The sequence below is a fragment of the Trichomycterus rosablanca genome, chromosome 1 (assembly GCF_030014385.1).
Source record: "Trichomycterus rosablanca isolate fTriRos1 chromosome 1, fTriRos1.hap1, whole genome shotgun sequence".
NCBI lineage: Eukaryota > Metazoa > Chordata > Actinopteri > Siluriformes > Trichomycteridae > Trichomycterus > Trichomycterus rosablanca.
The window spans coordinates 23,071,039-23,089,589 of record NC_085988.1 but is presented as its reverse complement, the minus strand read 5'-3'; the positions used below and the strand labels follow the sequence as shown (position 1 = coordinate 23,089,589).

Genomic DNA, 18,551 nt, shown 5'->3' with positions numbered 1-18,551 from the left:
CAAATGCTTTATTAAAATGTGTATGTACCAGAAACTTCAATTTGCTTACTGTTAGAAATAGTAATTACAAATGGTTTGAGCAGTATTACAGGTTTAGCATTTCTGTTTAAAATGAATTAAAATAATTTGTTGAATACTGTAAACAAATAATGAAAAATCTGGCAGTGGTAGCTCTGGTTAAGATATTGGACAAATCAGAAGGTTGCCTGTTCTATCCCTACTATCGCCAAGTTGCCACCGTTTGGCCCCTAACCCTTAAGCAAGGCGTTCAGCTGCTTGCATGGCATTCAGTCATAACTCCAAATTGCTTGGGATTAAATCCAATTCTTACATCCTGCATCTAGGCTACATTCACACTGCAACCACAATAGCTAGTTTTTAATTTGGTGCTTATATTCGATTTCTCAGGTTTACATTCATCACACGTCTTTTAACTGTACCATGTGAGACCTTCTCAGTCTCCAAATCTAAATCAGAAATCAGAAGGTTTCCTGTTTTATCCCTACTATTGCCAAGTTGCCACTGTTTGGCCCCTAGCTCTTAAGCAAGGCACTCAGTTGCTTGCATGCCAGTCAGTCATAACTCCAAGTTGCTTTGAATAAAAGCGTCTGCTAAAAGCCAGAAATATACATTTTATGCTGCACTAAGTGAAAGTGTAGTATTAAAAACATATGCTGTATAATTAAAATAATCTGCATTAAAGCAGTACTGCTATATAACACTGCACAAAAGCTCCACATTTAAAATAAAATCCAAAAGAACTTAAAAGGAATAATAATTTCTATGAAGACGTGTAGAAATCTACCAAGAAGCTTGATTGCCAAAGTAATAGTTCTGGTTGCTGTAGTAGCTCTGGTTTTGGTCGTATGCGTTCCACTGCAAATAAAATACAAACAATATACGTATTAAAACAATTCTTACATCCTGCATCTAGACTACATTCACGCTGCAACCACAATGGATAGTTTTTAATTTAGTGCTTATATCTGATTTCTCAGGTTTACATTTATCACACGTCTTTTAACTGTACCATATCTGAGACCTCAATCTCCAGATCTAAATGGAATGGAAGACCTGAAATGGAAGAGCTGGAAATTTTTGCATGAGAAGAATTGGCAAAGACTCCTGAAGAGGGGAGTCAGAGGCCTTTTAGCACTTATTATGGGTTATCAACACAAAAGTACTGAGATAGGGGGTTGAATAATAGTTCACATGGACTATTATATAGTCAAGCCGGAATGTCCCTTTTACCATCTCCTCATTTTATGTTACAGACACATTCTATAATATATTGAGTTCTTTTTTTTGCCTCAAACATCGACACACAATCGTCAATAATTACAAAGTGAAAACAGGGTTTAGAAAATATGCAATTTTATATTACTGACAAAAATGGTTTATTCAGGGGTTACATATCTGTACACACCCTTATAATACTTGGTTGATGCACCTTTGGCAGCAATTACAGCTTCAAGGCATCTTGGGAAAGAAGCTATGAGCTTGGCACACTTGTTTCTGGAGTGCTACCTGGATGGTTGATCTTCAGATAGGTTCTCCCATCTCCACAAGGATACGCTGGAGCTTTGTCAGAGTGACCCTCAGGTTCCTGCTCACCGCCCTGGCCAAGGCCCATCATCCCTGATCGCTCAGTTTGGCCGGGCGTCCAGGTCTAGGAGATTCTTGGTGGTTTCAGACTTCTTCCATTTACAAATGATGGTGGCCATTGTGCTCTTTGGGACCTGTAAAGCTGCAGCAATTTTTCTGTACCCTTCTCCAGATCTATGCCCTGACACAATCCTGTTTCTGAGGTCTGCAGATAATTCCTTTGACCCCATGGCTTGGAGTTTGCTCTGATATGCACTGTCAACTGTGGGACCTTATACAGGCAGGTGTTGGCAATCCCCAATCAGGTTCAGTCAATTGAATTTACCACCGGTGGACTCCAATTAAATTATAGAAACACCTCAAGCAGTATCAGTGAAAACTAAATGCACCTCAGCTCAATTTTGGGTGTCATATCAAATTGTGTACATATGATATTTTACATTTTGATTTTTAATAAATTAGCACAAATGTCAAAAAACCTGCTTTCACTTTGTCATTGTGGCTATTTTGGGTAGAATTTAGTGACAAAAATGTCTGTGTAGACGCCACTGTTTTTCGAATGTTTTCCATTTGAAGCCAAAATTAAGTTGACTTACGTTCTCAAAATTGCCTGTATGAATATATACAGTATATATATATACAGTGTATCACAAAAGTGAGTACACCCCTCACATTTTTGCCAATATTTTATTATATCTTTTCATGGGACAACACTATAGAAATAAAACTTGGATATAAGTTAGAGTAGTCAGTGTACAGCTTGTATAGCAGTGTAGATTTACTGTCTTCTGAAAATAACTCAACACACAGCCATTAATGTCTAAATAGCTGGCAACATAAGTGAGTACACCCCACAGTGAACATGTCCAAATTGTGCCCAAAGTGTCAATATTTTGTGTGACCACCATTATTATCCAGCACTGCCTTAACCCTCCTGGGCATGGAATTCACCAGAGCTGCACAGGTTGCTACTGGAATCCTCTTCCACTCCTCCATGATGACATCACGGAGCTGGTGGATGTTAGACACCTTGAACTCCTCCACCTTCCACTTGAGGATGCGCAACAGGTGCTCAATTGAGTTTAGTCCATCACCTTTACCTTCAGCTTCCTCAGCAAGGCAGTTGTCATCTTGGAGGTTGTGTTTGGGGTTGTTATCCTGTTGGAAAACTGCCATGAGGCCCAGTTTTCAAAGGGAGGGGATCATGCTCTGTTTCAGAATGTCACAGTACATGTTGGAATTCATGTTTCCCTCAATGAACTGCAGCTCCCCAGTGCCAACAACACTCATGCAGCCCAATACCATGATGCTACCACCACCATGCTTGACTGTAGGCAAGATACAGTTGTCTTGGTACCTCTCACCAGGGCGCCGCCACACATGCTGGACACCATCTGAGCCAAACAAGTTTATCTTGGTCTCGTCAGACCACAGGGCATTCCAGTAATCCATGTTCTTGGACTGCTTGTCTTCAGCAAACTGTTTGCTGGCTTTCTTGAGCGTCAGCTTCCTTCTGGGATGACGACCATGCAGACCGAGTTGATGCAGTGTGCGGCGTATGGTCTGAGCACTGACAGGCTGACCTCCCACGTCTTCAACCTCTGCAGCAATGCTGGCAGCACTCATGTGTCTATTTTTTAAAGCCAACCTCTGGATATGACGCCGAACACGTGGACTCAACTTCTTTGGTCGACCCTGGCGAAGCCTGTTCCGAGTGGAACCTGTCCTGGAAAACCGCTGTAGGACCTTGGCCACCATGCTGTAGCTCAGTTTCAGGGTGTTAGCAATCTTCTTATAGCCCAGGCCATCTTTGTGGAGAGCAACAATTCTATTTCTCACATCCTCAGAGAGTTCTTTGCCATGAGGTGCCATGTTGAATATCCAGTGGCCAGTATGAGAGAATTGTACCCAAAACACCAAATTTAACAGCCCTGCTCCCCATTTACACCTGGGACCTTGACACATGACACCAGGGAGGGACAACGACACATTTGGGCACAATTTGGACATGTTCACTGTGGGGTGTACTCACTTATGTTGCCAGCTATTTAGACATTAATGGCTGTGTGTTGAGTTATTTTCAGAAGACAGTAAATCTACACTGCTATACAAGCTGTACACTGACTACTCTAAGTTATATCCAAGTTTCATGTCTATAGTGTTGTCCCATGAAAAGATATAATGAAATATTTGCAGAAATGTGAGGGGTGTACTCACTTTTGTGATACACTGTATATATATACAGGGGTTGGACAAAATAACTGAAACACCTGGTTTTAGACCACAATAATTTATTAGTATGGTGTAGGGCCTCCTTTTGCGGCCAATACAGCGTCAATTCGTCTTGGAAATGACATATACAAGTCCTGCACAGTGGTCAGAGGGATTTTAAGCCATTCTTCTTGCAGGATAGTGGCCAGGTCACTACGTGATGCTGGTGGAGGAAAACGTTTCCTGACTCGCTTCTCCAAAACACCCCAAAGTGGCTCAATAATATTTAGATCTGGTGACTGTGCAGGCCATGGGAGATGTTCAACTTCACTTTCATGTTCATCAAACCAATCTTTCACCAGTCTTGCTGTGTGTATTGGTGCATTGTCATCCTGATACACGGCACCGCCATTGGATGCACATGGTCCTCCAGAATGGTTCGGTAGTCCTTGGCAGTGACGCACCCATCTAGCACAAGTATTGGGCCAAGGGAATGCCATGATATGGCAGCCCAAACCATCACTGATCCACCCCCATGCTTCACTCTGGGCATGCAACAGTCTGGGTGGTACGCTTCTTTGGGGCTTCTCCACACCGTAACTCTCCCGGATGTGGGGAAAACAGTAAAGGTGGACTCATCAGAGAACAATACATGTTTCACATTGTCCACAGCCCAAGATTTGCGCTCCTTGCACCATTGAAACCGACGTTTGGCATTGGCACGAGTGACCAAAGGTTTGGCTATAGCAGCCCGGCCGTGTATATTGACCCTGTGGAGCTCCCGACGGACAGTTCTGGTGGAAACAGGAGAGTTGAGGTGCACATTTAATTCTGCCGTGATTTGGGCAGCCGTGGTTTTATGTTTTTTGGATACAATCCGGGTTAGCACCCGAACATCCCTTTCAGACAGCTTCCTCTTGCGTCCACAGTTAATCCTGTTGGATGTGGTTTGTCCTTCTTGGTGGTATGCTGACATTACCCTGGATACCGTGGCTCTTGATACATCACAAAGACTTGCTGTCTTGGTCACAGATGCGCCAGCAAGACGTGCACCAACAATTTGTCCTCTTTTGAACTCTGGTATGTCACCCATAATGTTGTGTGCATTGCAATATTTTGAGCAAAACTGTGCTCTTACCCTGCTAATTGAACCTTCACACTCTGCTCTTACTGGTGCAATGTGCAATTAATGAAGATTGGCCACCAGACTGGTCCAATTTAGCCATGAAACCTCCCACACTAAAATGACAGGTGTTTCAGTTATTTTGTCCAACCCCTGTATATATATATATATATATATATATAATTTTTTTTTTTTTTTTTTTTGCAGTTTGAACGTAACCCAGAAAAGAAAAAAAAAAAAAAACAGATCAAGCTGTGTATCAGTGTCTCTCACCTGCGTAGTGCATGGCTGATAGTAATCTCTGTACTGTTGTGGATCGCTGTTATAGCCGTAAGATTGAGGGAATGCAGAAAGAGGTCGTCCCTACACAAAAGGAAAAAGAGTTTTACTCCTCGGTTGCTTTTACACATGCATGACGTCTGCCTAGATGAAACTTGGGTGCATTTACCCATTTCGAAAAATTGAATACAGCACTGCTGGAAAATTTTTTTATAATTCTAATTCGTTCACTTTTTTCAACTTTCTTTGCTTAAATCATGAAATATAAATGTAGCAAACAGAAAAAGAAACAAAAGCATACACTTTACCGGTATTTGGAATTGGTAAATAGATTGGCAGGGTTGAAAGTTTAATATAATGTAAAAAAAAAAAAAAAAAAAAAAAAAAAAAAGGACTTACATATGGTTTTTGCCGCCCCCACTGTGACTGCTGAGCATAAACATTACGGTTCATGGTCCATCCTGAAAAAGAAAAAAAAAATCTAATAAAGCATCTTTAGCATTTGGATCAAACAACAGATGAGCATATGTTGCAGTTTGACCATGTGTAGTAATTGTAAGACCTCACCATGTGGATTCTGGGCTTTGTTAGGTTTGTTGTGGAGCTTTTTGCGTTTCGAAGGTGCTGGGAGGACACGTCCGGCCTCTTCTTTATAGTTTTTGAGAAGCGACTGTGCTTCTTCTCGGCAGAGCTCCACAAACAGCACCTCCTCCAGGAGATCCCCCTGCTCTGGGAGGGTAAAACTCGCTGCAAAAAGAGAACAGTGATACCTACTTCAAAAAAGGGTTTGGGGACACTACCTAAAAATATAAAAATTTAATTTTAGTGATTTTACATTAGCTTCAGTGCTGCTTCATGTCTGCACCACCCCCAACCTCAACTGGGACAGGAGATCACTTGTTTACTGTTTGTGCCCCCCCTTGCTTATCTAATCTAGTAGTTTTTAATTCCCCATTATAGATCCATGCACTCTCACCTTTGCTCTTTAGCAGTGACAGTGCTTTGACTGGGGCAGCTGTAGCCTAGTGGTTACTACTATTCAAAAGGTCACTGGTTCAAGTCCCAGCACTGCCAGGTTGCCACTGTTGGACCCTTAACCCTCAATTGCTTAGACAGTATACTGTCACAGTACTGTAAGTCACTTTGGATAAAAGCATCTGCTAAATGCCAAAAATGTCAAAATGTCAATGACAGTAGGTGCTCGGGTGATGCAGTAGCAAAAGTACACTAGCCCATTTACCTCTGGGATCTGGGGTGCGAATAAGTTTTAGCTCAGTGCTTAAGGTACTGGATTAGTAATAAGAAGGTTGCTGGTTCAAGCTCCACCAACACCAAGTTAGCAAGACCCTTAACTCTCAGTTGTTTGAACTGTAAGTCGCTTTGGATAAAAGCGTCCGCTAAACGACGCAAATGAATCTCAAATGTTATTGGCCAGTCAGGCACGTCCAATCTAGTCGTTTCCAATTCCCCACTACAGATCAACTGCTGCTTGCACCACCCCTGTAATGATCAAGGAAAGACATGCAATCTCACCTTTGCTCTTCAGCAGTGACATTTCAGGCACTGCTCCCTCATTCTGCTCTTGCTGCTGAAGACGCCTCTTCCACTCTTTGTCCGAGGGGACGACTACGATCGCCCTCCTCTGATACCCAGCGAAACGCAGCAGCTTGTGCCTTCTTGCAGATGGGTAAATGTTTGCCTAGGATATGAAAAAGGAGCACAATGAGCTACTTTTCATCTTTAGGCTCTTTAAAGACACTTTCGATTGCTAGAGTTGTAATAATAATGGTTTTAAACCTACTCATAATTCCATCAGTTTCACCTGTTGAATAACCTAAAGATCAGTGATCTAATCTTAAACCAGTAAATCATTAAAACTGAATGTATGTTTAAAATTTTTATGCATATCATTATCGTTTTGACACTGAACCACATTTTCCTTGCTGGTGTATACATAAAAAACCGTCACCTGGTCTAGGATGAAGTTTCGTCGTTTGGTTGCTGCTATTTTGATGATGTGTGTGAGACACTGAGTGGCCTGCTGTAGGAGTAGCTCCTTGTGCTCTGGGTTTGGCAGCTGCAGGTTCATGCAGTGAAGGACAGAGTCTGTGCTTAGCACATTGTAATGCTTTTCTGGATTTGTGGCCATGTGGCTTTGAGTCCAGTGACTCTTTCCAGAACCTGGCATGCCAACCATCATCAGCATCTGAAGAAAAGAGACATGAGAGTGTTTCGTTTAATAAGAAGGCAACAAAGCACCTGAAACAAGCTGTATTTATTATTTAAGTTAAATGCCATGATCAACACATTAACACAGCCTTAAGCCGCAATCAAAACAGAAACTGTTTGGTGGTTTTGTGAAGTGGTCACTGGGATATTTTAGCAGAAAAGGGCAACAGGAAAGTTTCAACAGGAAACCAAAGGGCAGGGCAGCAATCGATCGCAGGGCTTTGGCTACCAAAGACACAGCCAATCATGTCCTTATAGACTTCAGGCTGGCTCATAGCACCTCTGAGATTCGAACCCCGATCTCTGTGGTGGTGGTTTAACGTAATACACTACTGGTAATATTGGTAACATTATTATGACCACTTCCTACTTTCAACAACTGTGGCAGCGTAGTGATCTGGGGAATGTTTTTATGGCATTCTCTGGGCCCATACATCCATGTGGAAGGCACTCTCAACCGATTTGCGTATGAATCCATTAGTGACATCACGTACACCCATACATGCTGATTATCTTTTCTGGGGCAGATGGGATCTTCAGCAAGACGACGCTACATGTCACACGGCTAGAAATGTCTGACATTGGTTGGAAGAGCATGACCAAGAGTTTCAAGTACTACCCTGGACCCCTAATTTCCCAGACTTGAACTCAATTGAGCATCTGTGGGACCACCTTGATCATCGTGTTCGCTTTATGGATCCTCCCCCAAGCACCCTCCAGCAGCTGTGGGATGCACTGCAGTCAGTATGGCTCCAGATACCTGTGTCAACCAACCAGGACCTTATTAAGTCACTCCCAGCCTGTGTAGCAGCTGTCTGATCTGCACACAGCGGTTACTCTGGATATTAGCTGGTGGTCATAATAATGTGACTCGACAGTGTAGACCGCTGTTTCACTAAGCATCCGGCACTGCCTTTTGTAGTTTACAATTAAACAATGTTACCACAAATCACAGTTTGGTCAAAGCTGAATTTGAAGTCACATTTCTTTGAATAGAAATGTTTAGAACATAGAACCCTGTTAACTAGCAAGGCCATTCAAACTGACAGGTGAAGCCTAAGCAGAATCACAGGAAACTTACCTCACAGTCCTTCCTATGAGAAGGAGACAGGGATGCCCGTGTCAGCTGTGTGGATGGAAGCGCTGGAAAAGGGCAGTACCCAGAAGGACCAGGGTGCCATGCTGTACCCCCTGGGTCCAGATTTAATGAAACAGAGCAGTTTTTACACAGCACGTGTGGGTAGAGTGCACGGCCTGCCAGCATGTAGTCATCAAGGTGAAATGCCACCCCAAGGTGGTGCCCATTTTTAGAAAACGAGAGTTCTGCTTGTCCAGCTTCACTGATAAACTGGAAGAAATGACAGTTTGAAGACAATTCAAGTGGCTTGACGTATTTGTATAAGTAATTCATTACATGATGAATGGGCTAGATGTTTAATAAACACACTGCTGTTACTATATTACTATATTACTATCATTACTAGGGATGTAACAATGCACCACAAGAAGTTAATAATCGATGCAAATATGCCACGACTCAAATCGATTGAGATGTAAAATGAATCAATATTCACTTTAAACAGCAGAGTGCACTGGCGCTAGCCACCTCGTCTGGTTGACGTCACTACACAGAATTGCCAGGTTCTGTGTTTTCCAGCCAAACTGGGCTTAATTCTAAATGGGTGAATATTTAAAGGTTGCGGGGTAGTGATTTATGCCTGACCTGGCAACCTGCATGTGTAGCATTGTTTTGCATAGTTTGTAGCTCCCTCAGAAATAAAAGGGCATTATAATAATTTGTCATAATTTGTCTTCAATTTCATTTTGTTTAAAAAATCGTATCGTGAACCCAGTATTGTGAATCGCATTGCATCATGGGTAGAGTGTATCGTTACTTCCTTAATCATTACTATAAAATAATTAGGTCCTGAAAACAGAATTGATTAAACTAATAAAAGTAATGTATTTGTCCTGTGTGTGCTAAAGTAAGTACAGAAACATACCGCATAGCAGCCAATGACATCACCCTCTGAGAAGGGTTCGCCAAATTCTTCCATTTTTCTATTGGTCACTGCTCTACCTGCTACATCAAAACCAAACGACAGCTTGTCCTCTCCTACAGTAGATCAAATAACAAAAACATTATAATTACAAATTATTTTTGTGCATTTGACTTGTGGCATGATACAAAATTACTAGATGAATGTATTCAGTTTTTACCTAGCTGAAAGCTGGAACCATCCACAGACCAGCCCACTCTGAGGACGTGTGGCTCAGGGTCAACAATGGAGTTGCCATCAACTGGGGTTAAAGACAATCTCTTGACAAACTACATGATAAAAAACACACTGAGCTTTTATGATGGCAAATTGACACAGTATTAATGTGCAACACTAACAAGTGTTTTTATTTCCGATGCCAAAGCTCTGAAAACCTGTCAGTACTCATACTGACCAATATGAACATTCACAGTAATCAAGCCGACTTAACACAAACACGATGTGCAAAAAAATAATATACAGTGGTACCTGGAAACTCAAGGTACTAGGAGTGGCGTTAAGCTTAAAAGGTGTTGAGTTTTAAGGTATTTTTCCCATAGGAATGTGTGGGAAACCTGTTCATGTGTTCCATGGTCCCATGGAACTGCATATATTTTAGGCCAATGTAAAAAAATGGGCTTGTTTTTGACACTTATACACTGAAAATAACACAAATATAATATAAAAAAACACTGAAATATAATTAAAAAAACAGTTAAAATCAATCAAAAATACAATAAAACCTGCATTTACCTTTACTTCTTTATTTTCTTATACTTCTTAATTAGTGGAGAGAACTTATAAGCAGTAATAATTAAGAGAGGTTTAGTGTTTCTATGTTGTTCTTTTAATACATTACGTTTTTTATACATTTAATACATTATTATTTTTAAGTGTTTTAGACTCTTTCGGAAAAGCTGATTCTTACCATTTTTCAGAACCTCGACTTCAAAACAAGTTTAAAAGTGAAACAGGAGAAACACAGCTGAACACAAATATATGTGGATGTAAAATTTGACGGTTATTCCACACAAATGCAGAATTGTCTCATGTTCGCATGACGTTTTACCACACTGCTCAAGTTGAGCACTGAACAAAGCATTGAGTTTAAGGGAAATGTTGAGTTTAAGGGTACACATTTTTCGACAAAGGGCATTGTGTTTCAAAGATTTTGAGTTTAGGGGTCGCTCATTTACAAGGTACCACTGTATTCAAAATAAAAATAAATGTAGAAAAATGATTCATGTGACACAAACTGTCAAAGCTCAGGACTTGAACTTTCAGTTTCATGAAAATAATTTAAAAAAATAATAAAATCTGGCTCCATAGAATTAGTATTCTGGCTCCATAGAAGTAATTTGCTCAGTGGAATTCTATACTCGGGTGCTCAGGTGGCACAGCCGTCTATTACACTAGCCCATTAGTGCTGAGATTTAGGTTTGAATATCAGCAGTGCTATCAGCCGGCCAGACATCCACACAGATATGACTGGCCTCCTGTCTCAGCAGGAGGTGGCCGAAGCCCTGTGATGAACTAGCCCTATCCAGAGTATTACCACCTTTTGCTCAGTGTTTCCCGATGAACCCGAACCCGCCGTGACCCTGACCGAGATAAACTGGTCAATAAAAATCAAATAAATTCTATAATGTGCTTAATAGTGTACTGGAACTACAGGTCAAGATTAACCATTAGGTGATAGAAGTCAAAGTGAAGTTCAATTTTATTTTTTAGCAATGTATTTCTTTAAAGACATTAGATATAGAAGAAAGTACTCCAGTCAAATCCTACCTAAACAGTGTATAGCTGTATTGTATATTTTTACTGGATATGGCCACTGCTTTGTGTTATTCCAACTTCCATTCCTTACATAGTAAAAGATCCAACAGATACTATGCTTGCTGGATTTCAGGTTTTATTCACTTAACATAGATTTTATTGGCTGCATCTCTCGGGTTCTCTAGGTGGTAAAGAATAAATGATAAGAAAGCATAGAGACTCCAAGGCAAAATTCCTACCTTGACTTCGAATCCTACTTTCCCCTGAGTAAAGCCATGGGTCAGTCTACATCCTGAACGAAGCAGAGGAAACTTCTCCCAGAGCAAAGGCTGACCACTGCTACCATTTGAACCTACTTCAAAATGCATGTCACTGTTATCTGCAACACAAACCCCAGCAAGGACAAACATTTAATAGAGCAAGTTCATGGAATTTATAACTGAATCAAGTTTTTACAGCAGAAAACAAGGTTGCTGATTCAAAATTTTGAATTCTGGAGAAGCAGATTATGACATTGCACTGCTTCACTACCTGTATAGCATTGTAATTGCAGTAAATAAATATAGGGAGGAAATCCACGCTAAGCCAAAACAGTAGGCCCAACTGCCTAATATACAGTACTGTCAAAACAGCTCTAACCCACCAAAGCATGGACTCCACAATCCATCTGAGGGAGTCCTGTGATATTTAGTACCAGAATATTACCAGCAGGTCCTTAAATATCTATCTATCTATCTATCTATCTATCTATCTATCTATCTATCTATCTATCTATCTATCTATCTATCTATCTATCTATCTATCTACAGTGTCTATCTATCTATCTATCTATCTATCTATCTATCTATCTATCTATCTATCTATCTATCTATCTATCTATCTATCTATCTATCTATCTATCTATCTATCTATCTATCTATCTATCTATCTATCTATCTATCTATCTATTGTCCATCCATCCATCCATCCATCCATCCATCCATCCATCCATCTATCTATCTATCTTTTAACACTGTTTATTATTGTGAGTTCCATCATAGATAGACAGACAGACAGACAGATAGATAGATAGATAGATAAATAGATAGATAGATAGATAGATAGATAGATAGATAGATAGATAGATAGACAGACAGGCAGATAGATAGACAGACAGGCAGGCAGGCAGATAGACAGACAGGCAGATAGATAGACAGACATATAGCAGACAGATAGAGACAGACAGGCAGACAGACAGATATATAGCAGACAGACAGACAAGCAGATAGATAGATAGACAGACAGACAGATACAGCAGACAGACATATACAGCAAACAGGCGGGCAGGCAGGCAGATAGATAGATAGATAGATAGATAGACAGACAGACAGACAGACAGACAGACAGACAGACAGACAGATCTTTGTGTGTACAGTTTGATTGTATGCGTAATTAAAATCTGATATGGAATGAGCCTGCAAAGCAACAAAGTTGTGATTACATTTGTTGTTTACTATTTAAGATTAAAAGATTAAAAGCTTTAAGCTTACAAGGATCCAACCGAATCATGTCTTCATCAATGTCCATTTCATCTTCACTTACTGGACCAGGCTCTGGGGTTTTGGCTCTAATAAAAAAGTAAGGGCAAAATTAATGAACTTCATGAATTAATGGTGACAAATAAGAACCTTTAAAACACAGTTCATACAAGACAGGTAAATATTACAGGAACTTAATACCTTTTATACTGAATCTCCTCTTTAAACTCATAATAATCTCTGCCCCTCTCACCCAGAGGTCTCCTCAGCTCCCTGTGTTTGTCCTGATTTTCAGTTTCCATCTCTTTCATTGTAGATGGCATTGCTGCAGAAAATGTAGTACAAAATGTCTTTAACATTCAGGTCCTTTCACATTAGGTGAATTACAGACACACACACACACATGCATGATGGAGCGCTCGGCTGGTGCTTGGATAATTACGCTAGCCCACTACCGCTGTATTTAGGGTTCTAATCTCCAGTGAAGCTATCAGCCGGTTCAGCGTCTACATACAGACAAAACTGGGAATATCTGATGGGGTCGGGAGAAATGGCCAAGGCCAGGCGATGGATTGTTTTCCGGTCCAGGGTGTGTTACTGCATTTCGTCGAGTGATTCTGGGGAAACTGGACCAAATGTGACATTTAATGGTATAAAATGAACACATGCATGGTGAATTAAAGCTAATGTCTTAAAGGGAACTCACTATCTTCCTATCTTCCGTGTTTTATAAGAGTGCTCTGTTCTATTAAGCATGAAACGTTTGGGTGTCATTTCATTTCAGGTTCATTAACCTGCATAAGTCTGGGTCAGGTAAGTGGCAATGGAAACTCAGTGGTTAATGTACTGGACTGGTAATCAGAGGGTCCCTGATTCAAGCCTATCCACAACCATTTTGCCACTGTTTGACCCTTGAGCAAGGACCTCAAGTGCTTGGACTGTATATACAGTAAATGTAAAAGTTTACACACCCCTGTAAAAACACCAGGTTTTTGTGATATAAAAATCTAACCTATAAAAAAATTAACGTATCACATTCAAACTCATGTTAAATAGTAGTCAGTGACCCGCCGCTCAGGTGGTGCAGCGGTAAAAACACACGCTGGAACACCAGAGCTGGGATCTCGAATACATCGTATCGAGTCTCAGCTCTGCCTGACGCCTGGGCTGAGTGACCACATGAACAATAATTGGCCTGTTGTTCAGATAGGGGTGGGATAGAGACTCTCTTATAACTAATGCAATTACAACCTCTGCTGGTTGATTGATGGCGCAGAAAAAGAGTGCTGTCAGGGTGTGTCTCTCCGTACGTGCTGATCTGCATGTGTACTCGTCAAAGTGTAGGTGACAAAATGCATAAGACTGCTGCCCACGTGTTGGAGGGGGCGTGGGTTAGCTTCGTTCTCCTCAATCAGAGCGAGGATCGGCATTGGTGGAGAGGAAGCATGACGTAATCAGGCAATTGGATTACATCTTACTGACATTTATCTACAGCATCTTACAGCAAAAGCTACTGTAAGCAAAATACTACAAAGCATCAAACGTATCAGTCAAACGTATGACAGTGACATTACCAAGAACTGGACGTCCCTCCAAAATGAATAAAAAGACAAGAAGAAAACTGGGAGGCCTACAGCAACATTAAATAAGAAGCAGAGATTTTTGGCAAGTACTGACTGTGTACTACATACTACTACATATAACAATCTTCCGTATTGTTTATATGTCTGTTTGAAGTGCTTCTGCAAGGAAGAGTGGGCAAAGATTGCCATGTCAAGATGTGCCATGCTGACAGACTCCTACCCAAAAAGAATGTATTTTATTTTTATTCGAGAAAAAAAAAACCCTAAAAGATTTCAGTTTATTTTCAATGGAAATGTATGGATATGACTTTAGTTCTCATTACAAGTGGAAAAAGTTCTAGAAATATTCATCTTTACATCAGAAAACCTGCCATTGTGGCAGGGGTGTGTAGATTTTATCCACTGTAGTCACAGTTGTAAGTCACTTTGGATAATAGTGTCTGCTAATTGCATAAACGTAAACAAATATCAACACTGATTGTTTCTCAGAACGTGAATATCAGGGTTTAAAATTGTGATGTCACACACATAATTGCTAGCTATGCACTTCTATTATGTACCGCTGCCCCTCCCTGGTGTGATTAGGTTGATACTGGATGTTCTCAAATCCTTGCCTACCCTAAGGGCACATTCACATGAGAAATGTTTTGTGCTTTGCTCACCGTGAGCCTCAGCGCAAATTGACGCTTTGTTCAGCACTTGGCTTGAGTGGTGCGGTAAAACGTCATCAAAGTGTGAATATGAGACGAATCTGCATTTGTGTGGAATAACCATCAAAACCACTCTGAAAGCATCCACGTATATCTGTGTTTAGCTGGATTTTTCTCCTGTTTCACTTTTAAACTTGTGTTATAGCTCAGGGTGCTAAGAAATTGTAAGAATCAACAACATGGGAACACTAAACCTTTCTTAATTATTACTGCTCACATGTTCTACCCACTAATTAAATTCCTCGCTCGTTTTAATACAATAGGTCACGTTAAGCTTTGTTCACGCTAATCATTGTTTGTACTGCCTGAGTCATCTCAAACAGTCAGTCTCATTAGAGGCACTGTTGGCACTTGAGTTGGTCATCTTCTAGACCTTCATCAGTGGTCACAGGACACTGCCCACGGGTCACTGTTGGCTAAATATTTTTAGGTAGGAGGAATATTCTCAGTCCAGAAGTGACAGTGAGGTGTTTAAAAACTCCAGCAGCATTGCTGTGTCTTATCCACTCACACCAGCACAACACACACTAACACACCACCACCATGTCAGTGTCACTGCAGTGCTGAGAATGATCCACCACCTAAATAATACCTACTCTGTGGTGGTCCTGGGAGAGTCCAGACCATTGAAGATCAGCATGAAAGGGGCTAACAAAGCATGCAGAGAAACAGATGGACTACAGTCAGTAATTGTAGACCTACAAAGTGCTTCTATATGGTAAGTGGAGATGATAAAATGGACAGTGAGTGTAGAAACAAGGCGGTGGTTTTAATGTTATGGCTGATCAGTGTACATATAGATGCAGCTGCAAGGAGCTGAGGTGGTAAAAGCACATAAGCGTCAATACTTGAGGTCAAGTGTACAAAGTAATGAAATAAATTTGATAGAGAGGTGACAAAAAGAGTGCAGGCAGTGTAGAATGAATGGCATAGAGTGACAGGAGTGATTTGTAATAGAAGGGTATCTGCCAGAGTAAAACTGAAAGTTTACAAGACGGTAGTAAGACCCACTATGTTGTATGGCTGGAGGCGGTGGCACTGAATAAAGACAGTAGAGGGAGCTGGAGGTGGCAGAGATGAAGATACTGTGATACTGCTTGGGAGTGATGGGGATGGAAAGGATTAGGAACGAATTTATTAGAAGGACAGTGAAAGTGGGATGCTTTGGAGACAAATGTGAGAAAAGACAGTTAGAGATGGTTTGGGCATGTGTGGCGGAGGGATGAGAGTCATACAGGGAAAAGCATGATGAGAATGAAGCCACCAGGTAGGAAAAGGAGAGGAAGGCTAAAGAGAAGGTTAATGAATGTGGTAAAGGAGAACATACAGGCGGCTGGTGTAACAGGGGAGGATGTTGAAGACAGGACAAGATTGAGACTAATGATCCGCTGTGGTAACCCCTTATGGGAGCAGCCAAAAGAAGAAGTATTGGAAAGTGTTAAAATGCTTGTCTGTCATAATGCAATTTACATTCATTCACATGCCCAAATCAGAGAAAGTTGGGACAGTATGGAAAATGCAAAAAAAATAAAAATGCAGTGTTCCTTACATTTACTTTGACTTTTATTTGATTGCAGACAGGATGAACCTGAGATATTTCATGCTTTATCTGCTCAACTTTATTTCATTTATTAATAAACTTCCATTCCTGCATTTCAGGCCTGCAACACATTCCAAAAAAAGTTGGAACGGGGGCAATTTAGGGCTAGTAATGCAATGAAAAAACGAAATGATGCGATTTTAAACAGGTGATGTCAACAGGTGATTGTAATCATGGTTTGGTACAAAAGCAGCATCCAGGAAAGGCTGAGTCTTGATGAGCAAAGATGATCAGAGGATCTCTAGTTTGTCAACAAATGTGTGAGAAAATTATTAAAATGTTTAAAAACAATGTACCTCAAAGAAAGATTGGAAGAGATTTGCATATTTCTCCCTCTACAGTGCATAATATCATTAAACCATTTAAGCAATCGGGGGGAATTTCAGTGCATAAAGGCCAAAAAACACAAGCTTAGAAATGTGATGTGTGTTTTATGTACAGTACTACTACTGTGTATTGTTGTTCATTATTGTTTATTACAGTAATGTCTATTCTATAATTTAAGATTAAGGGAAAATAAACTTGTATTTATAACAAAAAAGACCATTTAAGACATTAGAAAGGTTAGGTAAGGGGGGGGGGGGGATTGGGAGGTCTGGCACGGATTAATTCTATTTACATTATTTCTTAAGGGAAAAATAGGTTTAACTAATGAACATTTTGACTTAAGAACCCTTCGGAACCAATTAAATTCGTAAGTCAAGGGTCTACTGTACTCTTATAATAAGCAATTAAATAGAGACACTTACACTGGTCGTTTATATGGGATGAAGGTTCAGGCTCGGACACTGGGAGGGTGGGCACTGGTGTAGGACTTGCAGACTGGGCACACTGGGCAGACTGGACATGAACATCAGTGCTAGTGCTAACACTACTAGGAAGACTTTGGGTTGTAAACTGGTGTGTTTCCACTTCTCTTCTGGAGCAGGAGCAGGGTGGATGGGACACAGTGACACTGAGGTCACTTTCTGTCTGTGTACTCTGATCCACATGGGATTGGCTGATGGTCGGAATCTGGACTGATCCTGTGTGTTTCTTAACCGGTGAATGATGGTCCTCTGCTGCAGTTGTTGTTGTTGGTGCTGTAACATTATCACCAGTCGGTAGTGAAGCAGCCAGACATGTTAGTTGATTTAGTTCTGTGTCCTGTTCTTCTGTAGCTGACACAGCTTTCGTGTTTAACGAGTTTAATTCCTCAAGTTGATCAGATTCGGTTCTCTCGATGGCAGAAATAAGTCGAGCCACCAGCTCAGCCTTCAGTCCTCTGGGGTCGAGCCCCCTCTCCTTTAGCTCAGTCCGCAGCTCGGTTACTTTCAACCTTTTCACCTCCTCCAACAACATTTTAACTAGCACGTTTAACAATAAAACACCTAACGACTAAAATGCTTATATTTTTGTATTATTATTATTAAAAACAAACCCACTTACAGCGGCTTTCCTGAAAGCACTGAATCGACACACAGAATCGGCTGCACAACGTTCAAGAAAAAGTTCTGAATAATGATTGGTGGGTCACCAAAGGTTTCCCGCCCCCTTATGAGAATAAGCTGTTTTTATTGGTCTATAACTCAAACATTACGCCCAGTAAGGGCTTTGAAATCTTTTTTTATTGGTTACTTTTCAAAACATCGAGCCATGTTAAAGTGAATTTCATGTCATTATTGGCCAAACTTTAACATTCCTGTAGTCATATGTCTTTTTCATTGGTCAATCATCTAAATGTCCCGCCCTATAAGGTCAATGTAAAAACACATAGGACTACAAAAGACAAATGCACATGTTAACGTAAAGCAGGGGTTAACAGAAGTGGAGACTGGAGTATGAGACACATCACCATTAACATTTACATTTACATTTACATTTTCAGCATTTAGCAGAC

General features: G+C 40.7%; 1 protein-coding gene across 1 annotated transcript; it reads right to left on the bottom strand.

The window, feature by feature from the left end:
• Positions 1-11: 11 nt before the first annotated feature.
• Positions 12-18,124, bottom strand: si:ch211-107m4.1 (heterogeneous nuclear ribonucleoprotein U-like protein 2). Its single transcript, XM_062990390.1, has 13 exons — positions 17,422-18,124; positions 12,981-13,104; positions 12,792-12,868; positions 11,502-11,641; positions 9,668-9,776; positions 9,451-9,563; positions 8,529-8,795; positions 7,188-7,424; positions 6,752-6,917; positions 5,786-5,965; positions 5,618-5,679; positions 5,213-5,302; positions 12-876 (listed from the first exon to the last, which is right to left on the bottom strand). The coding sequence occupies exons 1-13, from the start codon at positions 18,011-18,013 to the stop codon at positions 802-804; spliced, it is 2,232 nt and encodes a 743-aa protein (XP_062846460.1). The 5' UTR covers positions 18,014-18,124; the 3' UTR covers positions 12-801.
• Between the last annotated feature and the right edge of the window lie 427 nt (positions 18,125-18,551).